General features: G+C 40.4%; 2 protein-coding genes across 3 annotated transcripts in view; one reads left to right on the forward strand and one right to left on the reverse strand.

The window, feature by feature from the left end:
• Positions 1–843, reverse strand: part of CFAP91 (cilia and flagella associated protein 91) — a 109149-nt gene extending 108306 nt beyond the window's left edge. Inside the window, exon 1 of one of the 2 annotated variants that reach the window (XM_035000085.1) lies at positions 765–843. The gene's annotated coding sequence lies outside the window, so the exon portion shown is untranslated. Of the gene's footprint in view, positions 1–568 lie in introns of both variants that reach the window. The other variant, XM_035000084.1, reaches the window with a different exon arrangement.
• Positions 794–8315, forward strand: LOC118007067 (cytochrome c oxidase copper chaperone). The gene is made up of 3 exons (XM_035000105.1): positions 794–1028; positions 3111–3199; positions 8186–8315. The coding sequence occupies exons 1-2, from the start codon at positions 922–924 to the stop codon at positions 3193–3195; spliced, it is 192 nt and encodes a 63-aa protein (XP_034855996.1). The 5' UTR covers positions 794–921; the 3' UTR covers positions 3196–3199; positions 8186–8315.
• Positions 8316–16640: the final 8325 nt, after the last annotated feature.

Below are 16640 nucleotides of genomic sequence, written 5' to 3' on the forward strand. Positions count from 1 at the left end.
TACCAATCGAATTTAAGAAATGCCAAGGAAAATCATTTTTCAATTTTATTACTTGGTATATTTGCCCTATGATTGAACAATTCATACTGAAATCAAGTAAGTTAGAAAGGGAGCTATAAACACCAATTCGTTAAGAATTGATTGATTGATTGATTGAGAGAGAGAGAAACAGCATGAGAGGGGATAGGGTCAGAAGGAGAAGCAGGCTCCCTGCCGAGCCGGGAGCCCGATGCGGGACTCGATCCCAGGACCCTGGGATCATGACCTGAGCCGAAGGCAGTCGCTTAACCAACTGAGCCACCCAGGCGCCCCCGTTAAGAATTTAAAGTGTATGGTATACGGTATGAATATTAGGAGAATTTTTTTCCCCACACTTGTGGATTGCATTGTTCAAATGTCTTTGCTGATCATTTTTAACTAAATCAGAAAAAGACGGAGGTGGAGGTGGGGCTGCGGAGGGAGAGGAGGGCAGATAATACAACAGGAAACATGCGGAACTAATCCGTTACTGGGTGGAGCTGGCTCTCATTAGTGGTTTCTCATGTTTAGCGTGGACAAGTCATTTCACCTTCTTCGGCTTCGATTTTCCACTGCTAGGCGGAGAAGTTAAGAAATATGAGCTCATTTCTCTCTTCCTTTGCGAGTCGTCCCCCAGTTGATTGACAAACTTTGCCCTTTCACCCCGCCTCTCTGCACCTGCGCGGAAGAGGCGCCCTCGCCTTAATAATTCATTTAGCCTCTCCTGCGCAGGCGCCACTTTTTACCTTTTCTCGCCTTCCTGATTCCCTCCGGGTCTGAGAGAGGCAGGACTTCCTGTCCCTTGTAGAGCCACTGTCGGAAGTGACTGCGGGCAAATCGGCCTTCGCCAAGCCTGGGAGAGTGTAGGGGTGGCGGTGCTAGTTGCTGCTTTAGGCTTCAAAGATGCCTGGTCTGACGACCGCAAGCCCTACCCCGTCTGACTCACAGGAGAAGAAGCCGCTGAAGCCCTGCTGCGCCTGCCCGGAGACCAAGAAGGCGCGCGATGCTTGGTCAGTGCGCAAGCGGGGAGGGTCAGCGGGCACGCCCCGCGCTTCGCCTTCCGGTGCCTTCGTGCCCTGCCTGCCCTTGGGCTCCGAGTTTTGCTGTGCTGCGTTCTTGAGAGTTAAAGGCCCCTGTAGGCTTTGGGTCAGCTGTCTCTTGACTGAACCCACAGCCCAGCCCGGAGACATGGATGAAGGGTTAGGAGAGAGGTCAGATTGAACCGGGCTCGCTTCACCCGCTCATCCCTTACTGCAAAGGGCTTTTGAGCATGTTATGTGTCGAGCACTGCCTTACGTCTACTAAAGACATAGAAATAGATAAAGATGCTACTTGATTGAGCGCCTGGGTGGCTCAGTTGTTAAGCGTCTGCCTTTGGCTCAGGTCATGGTCCCAGGGTCCTGGGATCGAGTCCCGCATCGGGCTCCCAGCTCCGCGGGAAGCCTGCTTCTCCCTCTCCCACTCCCCCTGTTTGTGTTCCCTCCCTTGCTGTCTCTCTCTGTCAAATAAATAAATAAATAAAATCTTAAAAAAAAAAAAAGATGCTACTTGATTTAAAGGAGCTTAAAATTAATGGAGACATACGCCAAGCTTGCTGCTACCACGTGCTATGGGCTATGACAGAAGATTTGGCAAGATCAAAGAGTAAAAGTTTTCTGGTAAAATGTTGGCATAGTAGGATACGGTACATTTCTTAAAGTACTGAAGAGTTCCCCTTACTCTCCCCCCTGTTTGGGTAGATGAATTAAAAATCAGCCTATGACGTTGGTGACACAGTGTTCAGAATAGTACATCTAAATTACTATCAACGCACAAAAGGTTTTATTTGTTCTCATTTTATACAGCCTGTGTTGTGGAACAAATCTCAGGGGGGTTGCTCAGAAAATGTGAATGTACACCTCTCCCTCCAGCCCCTTTTTGTCCTATAAAAAATAATCAAAGGTGGCATGGTGGGGTTAATAAGAGTTGTAGGAGCGTAGTGCTTTTTACTAATACTCAGTACTTTGCAAATAATACTGTGAAAGGAGAATTGAAGGACTACAATCTGATACTGAAAATAGCTTTCCTAGTTAACAGTAAGTGCTTGTGGAATCTGAAAATAGTATGGTGTCATGATTAAGAGCCTGGGATCCAGAGTTAAGCTTTGAATCCTGGTCCACCAGCTCTGTGACCTAGAGCAAGTTATTTAAGGTACCTCCTCCCATGTCTGTAAAATGGGCCCTAATAAAAGTATCCACCTCTAGGATTACTGTAACGGTTAATGATACAAGCCACACAAGTGCCTTGCTAGCTATTATCTTCATAGGGAGCTCGCTATCCCAAGCATTCATTCATTTGCAGGCAGCCCTTGAGCTAGTGAAGTATGTATAGGATTTGGATCTTTCAAGGAGAACCTATCCTTCAAATTGTTTTTGTGTTAATTGCCTCAGACCAGTGTGCCCAAATACCTATAGTCAGTAGTAAGTTTTTTCTTACAATTGAATTTGGCTTAACTTGATCTTTGCTAAAATTACATTTTCAGGCCCTAGAAATAAAGCTGTGTGGTCCTAGGTTTTACTTTGTAAATTTTACAAATAAAAAGTTCTTTGATCATCACAAGGAGGCTCATCAGGCTGCTGTTGGCTGCCAGATCTTGCTGTTTATGTTGTTGGGTGTTACTATGATTAGAAAGAGATTTATTTAGGTCTATTTGAATATAGGGCAGAATAAAAAATTTAATTCCTCTGTAATAGTCAAAAAATTAAGTTCTTCTTTCTGTCCTTCATTTAAGATAAATATTGTATTCAGATGGTTTGTTTCATTAGAGAACTGTATTGTTCCTTGGATATGAACTAGAAGCAATATTAAACATAATTATTTCTTCTAGATTCTCCCTAAAAACAAGTTATCTGTGGAACATCTTCATGGGCATGGAAATATCACAAGAGCCAATAAAAACAAAGCCGTTTGGTGTAATAGCATTTTTTTTAACCCCAGCTATCTTCATCAGACCCATGTTCTACCTCACTCCCTATCACTATCATGCGTGCTTATTTACTACTAATGTGTTTAATGTTTACTTTGTTAGATAACAAGTACATTATGTTTTATAGCATCATTGAGAAAGGAGAAGAGCAGTGTGGACACCTAATCGAGGCCCACAAGGAATGCATGAGAGCCCTGGGATTTAAGATATGAAACGGTGAGCAGGATACTTTCTGACTGGAAAGATAATACATAAACTTAATGCTTCAGATTTGTGCTTTATAGATTTAGCAGTCATTAGGCAACATTCTATTCAAAAGATAGTTCACCTGGTTAATCTAAGATGCTGAAGTATCACTTAAAAGATAATTTTCAATTTCTAATGTAGGGAGTAAATGATGCTAATAAATTGAGAGGCATTCAGTGGATTTGGGGAGGGAGAATTTATCTTTCAAAAAAGGGTTTGATAAAAGCCTTTAGTGTCAGAAGGAATAATGGTTTAGGAAGTTCAAAATATTCAGTTGTCTGACTTAAAGGAACTAAAAGGAAAATACTCTTTATTTCTTATTCCTGGTATTGTGGGTCTTTAGTAGGGGCTTTTAAATAGGGAGTAAGTAGTACATGGAAGCATTGCTTTCTGCAAAAGAGAAAGGAATTATAGCTATTTCTTTTGTACCAAGCTTCTAATAATACTATAACCTCAGACCTTTTTTTTTTTTTTTAAGATTTTTATTTATTTATTTGACACAGAGAGAGAGCACACAGGTAGGCAGAGCGGCAGGCAGAGGGAGAGAGAGAGAAGCAGGCTCCCTGCAGAGCAGAGAGCCCAATTCAGGGCTCGAACCCAGGACCCTGGGATCATGACCTGAGCCGAGGGCAGATGCTTAACAGACTGAGCCACCCAGGTGCCCCAGACAATTTTTTTTAAAAGAACTTAGAATCCAAATTTTAATGCTGAAGGGATCTTAAATTATACAACAATACCATAAATAAATGATTTTTGTTTGGAAGCTCTTTCTTCAGATAGCACCTTATTTCCCTCCCTCACTTCATTCAGGTCTCTGTTCAAAAGTCTCATTATGAGGTGCCTGGTTAAGTGTCTGCCTTCGGCTCAGGTCATGATCCCCAGGTCCTAGGATTGAGCCCCGAGTCAGGCTCCTTGCTCAGTGAGGAGTCTGCTTCTCCTTCTCCATCTGCCTCTCCCCCACCTTGTGCTTTCTCTCTCTCTCAAATAAATCAATAAAAACTCATAAAAAAAAAAAAAGTCTCCTTATTAGAGAAGCTTTGCCTCAACACTCCACCTGAAATAGCATCCCTTCCCCATCATTCTATCCCAGCACTGTCCAATGGAATTTGCTGTGATAATGAAAGTGTTCTGTACCTTCACTCTCCACTATGCCATATGTGGAGCCATGTGTGGCTATTGAACCCTTGAAATGTGGCTAGTAAAACTGAAGAAAGAACTGATTTTTAGTTTAATTTTAATGTGAATAGCCACATTGAGCTGGTGACTACCCTATTCTTAACATCACTGCTTGCATATTAGATATTTATTTATTGTCTGCATTGCTTTACACCAAGTAGAATGTAAGCCCTGAGAAAGTAAGAATTTTTTGCTTTACTCAACTGTCATATACCCAGGACCCATAACCATGCCTGGCACATAGTAGGTGCTCAATAGAGGGTTGTTAATTAAATGAATAAATAAATGAGGAACTAAGGCCTATAGGTATGGAATGGCTCCCAGGGTGAGTTAGCAGGATCAGGACTGGAACCTCTGTCTCCAGGCAGACTTCCTTTGCTTTTTGCCCCCACCCCCAACATCCACACCACACCGCCACTTTTAACTTAATAATAGCTGAGAGATAATGCCAAAGTCACATTCCAATATAACAGTAAATAGAAAGCCTGGTTTCTTTCCCTTTCACCTCTCTCTCCTGCCTCTTTAGAATTTCACATATGGCTAGTCTTCCTCACTGAGCTATAAAAAAGGACAGATAAGGAACCTGTTCCAAGCTGATAAGAAGTACCACTACGTGGTGGAAAACAGTCTAGGCTGAAAGTGCTGAGGCTTAATTTTGGTTCTCCTGATGTCTAGCAAACTTAGCATGTATTTTACTTCAGCTGCATTTAACATTCATCAAGACACTAATCCTCTCTGGGTTTCATTTTTTTAATTTATAAAAAGAGAACCATAATACATTTCGTGATTTTATATATGGTATGGTGTATCTACTCTGTGTGTACATGACATACTTAAATGGCTTTTAAATTTCTTTAAATCCCATGGTGAGTCATTTTGTAAAATAAGTAAGTTTGGGTGTATGTTTGGGGGGGGTGTTCTTTAAAAGTGGAAGTATACCTATTGATTATTTCTGAAGACCTGGAATCTTAACATTTGTACACGGTTTCCTTTTTCATAATCTAACTCTCTTCCTTAGGGTGTTGTGTAAACTGTTGGTTAGTGCCAAGCCTGTCTTGGTAAAAAAGGTGATTTTTAAAAATGCTAATTTTAGGAGCAGCAGAAGCTTCTCTTGGACTTCACATGGACCACAAAGGTGCTACAACTGTTGTCATAATTAGCATAAATTCACAAGGACTCGAAGATATCCTAGTTTTCTTTATATCATTGGGACAGAGAGTGAGAGTGATTCCTATGTACTTTGTTTGTGTGTAGAAGAAAATGCAAGAGATTTGGACTTAAAAGACTTGATGTTTAACTGATTGTGTGGTTTTGGGCAAGTCACTAACTTCTGAACCTTAGTTCACTTCATAGAGTCATTGTGATGATTAAATGACAGGTGTATGAATAGGATTTGTAAACTATCAAAGAGAAACCAGAACAGAATAGCCTGTGTCTTGGGAATTGGGGGTAGCAGACATTCAGTTGAGGTCTGTTGAATATATGACCTGATTACATATTTTTGAATCCTGGTTATGAGAAGAACAATCTGAATCCACATAGGGCCTTTTTTAGAATTCAGATGTCATGTTTTCATTGTCAGCATGATAGTACTTTTGGAAAAGGAACAGGTGTTTGGATCTCCTTTGGTTCCAGGTGTCCTATTTCCCCAACCCCCATTGGGAAATGGACAAACAGCGAAGTAAAAAAAAGACTTGTTCAAGTTAAGAATGGTTAGCTGGTGGAATTAAAACTAGAGTCTAGGTCTTTTATGTTCTCCAAAACACAGATGCTTTACACTTCATTCCTTGCACTTAATGAGATCTTATTGCCAACATACTCATTTTTAGAACTGCGCACAGACTTGCTCTTCAATCCTAAAACTTTATTATGAATGCAAATTAGAAAGACCTATTGTTGAAATGTGTAGGTATATATATCTCAGTAACTAGGTCATTGGCTGTAAAATCCAGTACCAGTGTCTACATTGTTACAAAATAAACGTAACTAAATTGATATCCCTTGGACTATTAGATCACATTTTTCTGAGGATAGCTGTAAAGGAAAAATACTTTTGCAAACCTATATCTTCCCAGTAATGATCACAAAAGTTACTTAATTCAAAAACCTTTGTAGATTTTAATGTTACATCCTAAATAAGATAGGTCTTATTGTACCTTGAATTTAGTACATCGGGACTTAATATAAAAGTAGGCTACATTCAGCCAAAGGTGTACCTTGTAATCATCTGAGGACTGTTTTCCGAAATTCACATGCCCTAGGCCTTGATCTGTTCCTGTTGACTCAGAAACTGCTAGGTAATGTTCATGTGCACCCTTTAAGAACCACTGGGTTAAGCTGAAGAAGTAGCAGGGATATTGCTAAATATAAACTACCTAAAGATTTAATAGTAGCAAAGACAGAGACTTGAAAACTACTCCTAAGGAAAAATAGGTGTGTGATGGTGGTGATTCTAGACACTTTCTTCTATCGTATGACTTCTTTTTTTTTTTTTTTTCCACTGAAAGAGAAACTAGAGGAACCGAGAACGTGTTTAAAAATGTAAAGAGGAAATGGCAGCTAGTATCTTTCTGACTTTAGGAGTCAAAAGGAACCTTGAGAACTCAGCCTGGGGGCTAAAGTCATTGAAAGAAAATGAAAGGACTAGGACTGAGCAGTGGGGATACTCAGTATTTACTGTTTAACAGAACTTAAGATTTGGTTAAAATATGCTGAATTCTCACCCACACCCACCTGATTATGTATGAAAATATAATCCCAAGAAAATCCAGGAAAAGTGTCATTTCTTGCTATTCAAACATTTATTCATTGAATATGTATTTATTGTTTAATACCCTAGAAAATGCTAACATGAGAAAGACAAGGTCTCTTCTGTCAAGGACTTTACATCCAGACAAGTAACCAAGAGGTTTACACCCAGAGGCTTTCAGGAGTAGCCCCTCCTGATATATAGTTAGTGGCCGAAGAGGTAACAGAGCTCTAGATTGCTCTTATAATATCGGGTGGCTTCATTTTTGCTTATCTCTCTTGCTCAATCCTTTGCTTAAGTGTATTCTTCCTTTGAGCCTTTTAGAAAAGAGAGTTTAGATGTTTGTATTGTTGATGAGGCTTATCTTTTCTAAACCACCTACAGGGAATAATAGCTAGATGAAGGAAGAAGCACTTGCATTGGGCTTGAAGAGCTGGCTAGCCCAAATTACTTACCTTTTTAAGCATTGCTCTCTGTCTTCTGGGAGAGGGACTGGGGGTCGGAGTAGGTGAGAACAGTCTGGGGAGAAGCCTGGTACTGATTGACTTAGACCAGCAACCTATCCTCTACTACTCTCCTTTTTTGCCATTTTTTGCCCTGGGGATGAAGTGAGTAACTTTCCACAGGATGTCCCTTGTATACAGAGCTGACCTTCTGCCTTCCACTTTGTGGATCTTTGCCAAGCATACTTGAATCAACAAGAAGGGGGTTGCAAGTCTCTTCTTTTGAATATCTGTAAAAATAAACTGTCCTAGCCTTTTTGGGAAGATATTTTTTTAGTAAATAAACATATATAGTTTTTAACAAAGACTTCTAAAGATTAAAAAGTGTACTGGATTGAACAGTTTCAGTGATGTTTTTTAGTTAGACAAAACTAGAATTTAAAACTGTAGGTTTTTATTCTAAACCACAGTTTAGAGTTAATAGTACTTGGGTGAAACATTCATTTCTACTGGTCTTAATTCCCTAATTCCATAGGTCTGGCATGATGTTTGAAATCTAATTTTCTAATATAATTTTTTTTTTTGTAGGTGGTATACTCTGTGAATGAATAATTCCTGAAGAATGAAGAAGATTCAGTAGTTTTGGGAATTCTTTGAGGAACTTTGAGAAATGGAAAAAGTATAATTTATTAAAAAAGAAAATATCTCTGGTCAGAAATCTTCAGGTGTGTTTCTTTTTGTGTTCCTCACATCCTTACATGGCATTTATTTGTTTTTCTTGATATAGTATAAAAAATCTTGTAATATTAATTTCTTCTGTTGTGTCATTCTGGGAATTCTAGATATTTGTTGTAAGATACTGATCTCACTCAGTGAACTCTCCAAATGAAGCGCATAGAAGTAAGGAAATAACCCCTTACCAATTCAGAATGAGTATGGTAGCCATATCATCTCATTCAATGTTTTGTTTTTTATTTTAAACTTACTTAAAGTCAAGAACTGGACAAGCCTTCAGTCTTAATATTTTGTATCATTATTGTTATTCTTTACTAGTTCTCTCTTTGGGAAAGTTAATTGTTTAGATTTTGGACCACATTCAGGTGCCTTGGCTTGGAAGATCTCAACTGTTTTGCATAATTAATCTGTAGATGTCTAGTTACATTTAAGATAAACTAGGATCATTAGTTTAATGCCTGCTGGCCAGATAATTATCTCTTATTGATTAGAAGCTGGCCCAGATCAGAGGCTGGACTAGTACAGATAAGTCACTAATGAAATAGCTCAGTGCTCTGCTGTAGTGATACCCGGAGTAGTACAAAGAGTATGGTTTGCTCACTCTAGCAACCCCATGGTCCTGTTAGCTGCTTATGGGCTAACGAAGCAAGGTCATATTCTGCCTGAAGTAAATTGAGTTTCAAATCTCAACAACAAAAGATACTGATAAACATTAAGAGAATATGTAGTGTCCATACGTCATTCTGTGATGGGAAAATTGCCTTTTATAAAATAAAGGAGCTGAATTAAGTTATTCCTTAGGATTCACAGCGTGGCTTTGAAGTATGACAGACTTAGGTTCAACAGGTCACAACCTCTTTCAGTCCGTTTTTCTCATCTGAAAGAAAAAAGAAGCAAGGATAGAAATAATACTTAATGTACAAGATTGTGAGTACTAATTAAAATGGTGTATATACTGTGCATTTGACAGAGTATCTAGCATTTAGTGTTAATTAACATTCTCTAATTCTTTGATTCTCTACTTATATTTCTACCTGAATATTTGTTTGGATATAATACTTTTAAGAAGTACTTTAGGGGTGCCTGGGTGGCTCAGTCGTTAAGCGTCTGCCTTAGGCTCAGGTCATGATCCCAGGTTCCTGGGATCGAGCCCCGCATCGGGTTCCCTGCTCGGCGGGAAGCCTGCTTCTCCCTCTCCCGCTCCCCCTGCATGTGTTCCCTCTCTCTCTGTGTCTCTCTCTGTCAAATAAATAAATAAAATCTTAAAAAAAAAAAAAAAAAGTACTTTATAGCTTTCAGAGTATTCTTCTAGGTGAAGAATAGAATCTTGAACTCCTAAGATAAAAATCAACTTCCCACCAAACACCAGTCCTTGGCAGATGGTCATCTAGATTCTGCTTGAATATGTCCTGGACTACAAAAAGGAGGGAAAAAAACCTATAAACTTACCACCCAGTGTTAATTTTTGCTGTATGCTGTTCCAGACTTTTCTTATGCATTTATACATGTTTTAAAATAAAAGATAAGGTTATTTTTCTATGCTATATATTTTTAACGAAATCATATTACTTTTTCCCCTTGATATATTTTACCAGCCGTGAATATAGTCCTCATAATATGATTTGTATTGGCTATGTAGGAATCCATTCTGAGCTTACTATAATTTAACTAATTCCCTATTTGTACATTCATTCATCAAACAAAATGTTTTGTAGAATGCTTGCTGTTATGCCAGATACCATTCGTGGAATGAGTATTGGTCTTGAACAGGACATATAACTGATACCTAAATTATTTCTGATTTTGTTGTTGTTGTTTTGTTGGTTGGTTTTATAGAAACATATAAGGAAGAAAGGAAGAAATCACTTGAAATCCTACCAGTCTACAATAGGACTACTTTTTGGTGACTTTGCCATTCATCTCTTTCTGCATATATATACTTTATTTTATTTTATTTTTTATTTTTTTGGCCGCTTCATAATAATGCTGCACTGGAAGTTTCCATAGGAAATTCTTTACAGATTCTTTACTAATTACTTAGCTAAGGATGGGCCAGAGGCTATGCATGTTTTCAAGGCTTTGGATGAGTACTGCCTGATTGATCTCTAGAAGGGGGTTACCCATTTGCACCTTTGTATCTGAAGGTGCCTATTTCCTTAAGCTCCTGGCAAGCTTAATTTTTTCAACCTTTGCCAGTTTGATATGCTCACATGATAGATAAAGGAACTAAAGCACCCTTCTTGACATCTGCCGTAGTTAAAAATATATCTCACGAGATGCTCTGCCCATCCTTCCCTAGTGCTTAAGCCTTCCCAAAGACTATGCATAACATTTTGGTACCAATAATAGTAAGAGATGTTACCACAGTAATTTGAAAAATGAAAAAGTTCACATCCTAGTAGGTGACCACCACATTCTGACATAATCTTTGCTAAACTCCTGCTATTCACAGTAATTCCCAAGCTCAATACAGACACAATCACACCATTCTTTCTAATCATTTCCTTTTGTCTAACCTTAAAACATTTAACTGAAAGGTTGATAAGAACAGGACCATGAGGGTGCCTGGTGGCTCAGTTGGTTAAGTGTCTGCCTTCGGCCCAGGTCATGATCCAATTCCCACATTGGGCTCCCTGATCAGCAGGGGGTCTGCTTCTCCCTCTCTCTCTCTGCCCCCCCCCCCCCCCTCTTGCCCTCTCTCTCTGTTTCAAATAAATAAATAAAATCTTTTTAAAAAGATAGGATCATGGGGCGCCTGGGTGGCTCAGTCGTTACGCATCTGCCTTTGGCTCAGGTCATGATCCCAGGGTCCTGGGATCGAGCCCCGCCTCGGGCTCCCTGCTCAGCAGGAAGCCTCCCGCTCCCGCTCCTTGTGTTCCCTCTCTCTCTGTGTCTCTCTGTCAAATAAATAAATAAAATCTTAAAAAAGAAAAGATAGGATCATGACCCTAAGCAAGGCCTACTTCAGGTTAACTATACAGTCTGATGTGAGGCTGCTGGAAAAACCATACTTCCCATTTTACAGGTGAGAGGTACTCAGTTTAAGGAAATTGCTGTGGTGAAATAGCTGGTGACCTGGGATATAAGTCTTGTCAGTCAAGTTCAAGCCCAGTGTTCTTTGCTGTACCAAGTATCTAATATAAACATCAAATATTCATGGTTCGAAATTCATTTATTCATTCAGTTCATATTTAGAGAAGTCCTATTATATGCAAGGAACTGCACTAGGTGTTGAATATTCATGTGTGAATCAGACATACATCTTGCCCTCAAGGAGATGAGAGGCTATTTGACTCAACATTTACTCGGGACATAATATATGCTAATTGTGTGCTAAGTAGTGAACAAAGATGTAAGACACGGTCTTACTCTTAAGCCTCTCAGAGAGCTTATAATCTAGGAGATATATGTATACAAACTATAAACATATAAAGTTGAATACTCAGTACTATGATGAATATTCCAAGATACTATCCTAAAAAGAGTGCATGTGTGACTACCCAGGGTTTCTTTCTTTAGCTATCAAAAACTGCTAGCTGGTAGTTCCATCTGTGTTGATTATGGTGATTTTGAAAGCAAGTTATAGAAAATCCTCATCAAGGGAAACTCATATGACTGAAAATCCAGAGTTAGGGCAAACTCTAGATGCGATGATGTCATAGGTTCAATGATGGTAATCCAAGACTCAGTTGTTTTCATCTCAGAGCTCTTTCTTCCAGAACTGATGAAACCATGTACTTTCTTGTTCAAGTCCAGCAGAAGAGAGAAACCATTCCCAAAATATGAAATCCCTTTTTTTAAAGTCTGATTGAGACAAATTAGGTTATATGTATTTTTATGGACCAATAATAGTTGCCAAACAGAATGCCTTATGCTGATTGGCTTAAACAGGACCCCCCCACCCCACCACTGCCCTTGGATCCGTGTGTAATTATAGTTATCAGCACAAAACTGGAATTCCCTAACAAGGAGGAAGGGGTAGATGGACTTTGAGTAGGCAACCAATTCTCCACTAAACTACCTTGGCCACTAACAACCAAGTCATCCTGAATGGTCAAATTGAGTTTAAAGGAGCATTTCCCCTCATAGTTTACTCAAACTTTTGAGAGAAATGTATTAGTAGAACACAAGAAGTTGTCTGATGTTAAGTTTTCACAGAATAAAACAATCAGCAGATGTTCAGAGAACTGTTTCCTGAAGAGTGGTCCTTCTGGAGATCCTATGGGAGATCTGAATCTGGAAGCATTCGCCGTCAAGTACCGGACCACCTAACTACAGTGCTTAAGCAATAAATGTAGTTTACCTCCTGTCATGAAGTCTGGAAGTTGGAAGTTCCAGATCTGAGACTGTGGCTCAGTAATACTTGGGAGAAGTGTGACTTGTTCTATTTTTCAGCTCTTTATCCTTCTCATCCTTAGGTATGTGATATCTCATGGTAGTTTCAAGCGTTCCATCACTGCACTGCACTGGTCAAGCCGGGATAGAAGGCAGCAGGCCTTCTCACTGTCTGTCAGGAAGGCTTTTTCCCAGAAGCTCCCCCACACACTTCCTCTTATATCCCATTAGTCACATGCCCACTTGTAAGGCAGTTGCCAGAGAGGGGAATAGGATATCATGCCTGGCTTTGACCAGTCTTATTTCAGGCTCTGGCAACTGAGGGAGAAGCCCATCTTCCTTAACATACTGCCCAAGCAAAATCACAGTTCCGTAAACTAGGGAAAAATGGAGAATGGCTGAAGGACAGACAAACAGTAGTGTCTGCCTAAGGTCAACTTCGCAGTATGTGTCCAAAGCCTAGATCATGCCTCTGTTCTATTTTAATAGATATTAGGAAAGGATTAATTTCAAGCTCAGTGCTTTTCAAACTATACGTGGTTTAATTTTTTCCAATTGACAACCACTACTAGGAAGATGGGAAAAATTCAGTTTAAAAAACACATAAACTCTACAAGCCCAAAGTTTATATTGCATTAAAAGGCCAGAATTCCCTCTGTCAAATTGCTATAAAAAAATGTCTCAGTTCTCTCAGTTTCTGTCCTGATCTCATCATGGACCAGTACCAGCTCACAGACCAGTTGTCTTTCACAGCCCTACTCGGAGAGTCAGGTCAGCCCGCTGACTTCATAACCTGGCCCGGCTTGGCTCTCCTGCCTCAAGTCCTACTGCTCCTTTTCTTTTCTTTTTTTAAATTTTTTTATTTTTATTTATTTGACAGAGAGAGAGAGACAGCGAGAGAGGGAACACAAGCAGGGGGAGTGGGAGAGGGAGAAGCAGGCTTCCCGCGGAGCAGAGAGCCCGACGCAGGGCTCGATTCCAGGACCCTGGGATCATAACCTGAGCCAAAGGCAGACGCTTAACGACTGAGCCACCCAGGTGCCCCCCTACTGCTCCTTTTCATTCACCCACAACAGGCTGTACTCTGTCGTGTATTTTTGTTTTACTTCTGGGCTTGACTTCACATTCTGTTCTCCTTTCCTGGAATGCCCTCCTCCTAGTTGGGGAACACCTCATCATCTTTTTAGGCCAGCTTAAATGTCACCTTCCCTGTGATGTTTTTTCTGAATTCTTTCTCCCGGATCAGTGCCTCCGTTGACCCCCAAATATATTTATTTTATTGGATTGCAATTATTTCTGGGTCAGTCTCCCTCATTAGACCAACAGCTCCTTGAAAGCGACAATTGTCTTGCTCATCTTTATATCCCCTGTGCTTGGCGCACATACTTTGCTTAAATAAATGCTTATTGAATTGAATCAACTCAACAAATGATGTGACGATGTGACTTCTCTTTGTTTCCTTTTATTCTCCCCCAGTATTTTCTACTGTGCTTCTACCTGCATGTTTGTGGATCTCCTTATAAGAACATACCACTCTGGGGCACCTGGCTGGCTCAGTCGATAGAGCATGCAACTCTTGATTTCAGGGTCATGTTGGGTATAGAGATTACTTAAAAAATTAATTAATTAATTGATTTTTAAAAAAGAACATACCATTTTTACACAAATTTTTTTTCCTGTTCTATCAAATGTGGTTTTAAAAACAAGATACAGGGTGCCTGGGTGGCTCAGTTGGTTAAGCGACTGCCTCCAGCTCAGGTCATGATCCCAGAGTCCTGGGATCGAGTCCCACATCGGGCTGCCTGCTCAGCTGGGAGTCTGCTTCTCCCTCTGACCCTAACCCCTCTCATGTGCTCTCTCATTCTCTCTCTCTCAAATAAATAAATAAATAAATAAAATCTTTAAAAAAAAATAAAATACAATAAATAAAAACAAGATACAACTTGGCATTGTTATATTCCCATCACAGGCTCTATCCTTCAGGCATCAGTGTCATTGTCATTGCAGGTAGCATGGGGGGTTTTATGCACTGGTGATGCCATCCCCCGCCCCCAGCAGCAGAGTCAAATCCCCTGTATATGGATACATATAAACTCCCAAGGGTACCTAACAAGGTGGGACAACACAGAGAACATACAATTTAAATGACCTACGCTTTAGTTCACATACTAGCTCTGTGACCTTTCTTAACCTCTCTGAGTTTGTTTCTTCCATTAAAAAGAAAAAAAGGTACCATGGGATGACATGAGGAAACAGTAGCTGCTTGATAAATGTTAGCATCCTCAGATGAGCATGTATGTGGATTGACAAAGAAGGGAGGCTGAGAATAACAGTCAGTGGGTCTGCCTGTCTCTTTAACGGGTCAGGGCTGGCCCATTCTTCAGGCTTGCTGAGAAAGAGGACCTGCTTTGAAATTCTATCTTGGGCAGAGCCTTGGTTGCTTCTCCTTTCCTGCTTCTGATTTCCTGGCTCACAGCTAGCAGGAATAGCCACTCTGGCAGCTCTGGAGGCATGACTAAGGTGGAGGGATGAACAGCTGCTGCTTGCTCAAGTCAGTGGGTTGGTTGGGAGGCAGGCAGCTGACATAAAAGCAACATATGGAAATCCCCAAACTCTACTGCTCAAATGACATCCCAGTCATTGCTGTGAGGAAGACTGGGGGCAGGGCCTTTCCTTCTCTAGGCGCTCCAGGTCTTTTCCTTTACCACCGATTTTCACCCCCTCAACTTTAGAAAGAAGGGAATAAAATACACATCTGTTGGTCAGTTGATTTTAATTTTTTAAAAAAGAGGGCACCTGGGTGGCTCAGTCAGTTAAGCATCGGCTTTGGGCTCGGGTCATGATCTCAGGGTCCTGGGATTGAGCCCCGCATCGCATCGCATTGCATTGCATCAGGCTCCCTGCTCAGCAGGGAGTCTTCTCCCTCTCCCTCTGCACCGCCCCCATGCTCGCTTGCTTGCTCTCTCCCTCTCCCTCTTAAATAAATAAATAAAATCTGAAAAAAAGAAAAAACTGGCTTCCTTCAACATGCCTTGCATTTTCACAACTCTGTGGTTATGCTTCTGCCGTTCTCACCAGTAGAAATGCTCTTCTCCCTCTACCTACCTGGTTCATTCAATGCCTACACCCCAAATCCAGTGTTAGCTCTTACGTCTTCCCTCCTGTACACCACTCTTCCTTCCAGGCAGCTACTTCTCCTTAAGCTTAACTCAGTTACTGTGCTTCACACACTGAATTGCCATTGTTTTTTGAAGTATCTTTCCCTTGATAGAGTGAAAGCTCTTAGGAATCTGATTCTCTAAGTGCTTGGCTCATAGTAAGCAGCAGTAAATATTTGTTGAATTGAAACTTCTACTCCTCGGCATATTTGCCAATTTCTAATTTCTCACTAATTTTAGTTAGGTTATCAGCAGTATAATAAAAGTCCCTATGGATTGAGTATTCAAATAGTTCTAGATGGTTTACTGAGTACCTGTCCCCCCATCTCAGGGGCAATAGGAATACTGATCATAAATATTAACTAGCAGCAAGGGAAAAAATCAAGGAGTCATTTGGAAGCCGGAGGGACATGTCTTAATGTTTGCATATTCCAGATTTATTTTCTGATGACCCAAAATAGATGCCAGGTTCATCCAGAAGTTCCTTAGACATCATCAGACTTCCGGGAGGGGGCAGCGTGTCGGGTTGGGAGTCATGGATCTAGTCTGTTTCCACTTACTGTGCAAACTACTTGGCACACAGCAGTGAGTCCGACTTGAGATCAAATCCTGGCTGGACCACTTAACTGCCTATGGGAACTTGTTACCTCTGTGAGCCTCAGTTTCCTTCAGATCTAGAAGAAAGACAATACTTATTTGGAAGGGTTGTGTGATGACTAAATAATATGTGTGTAAAATACCTAATCATGGTCTGGCCCTTGGTAGGTATTTAATAGGTGGCAGTTATTATAATTTGCAAATAATGGGTAGAGTGA

Source organism: Mirounga leonina, unplaced genomic scaffold, assembly GCF_011800145.1.
Source record: "Mirounga leonina isolate KUSES-001 unplaced genomic scaffold, KU_Mleo_1.0 Mir_115, whole genome shotgun sequence".
In the NCBI taxonomy this organism is placed as follows: Eukaryota; Metazoa; Chordata; class Mammalia; order Carnivora; family Phocidae; genus Mirounga; species Mirounga leonina.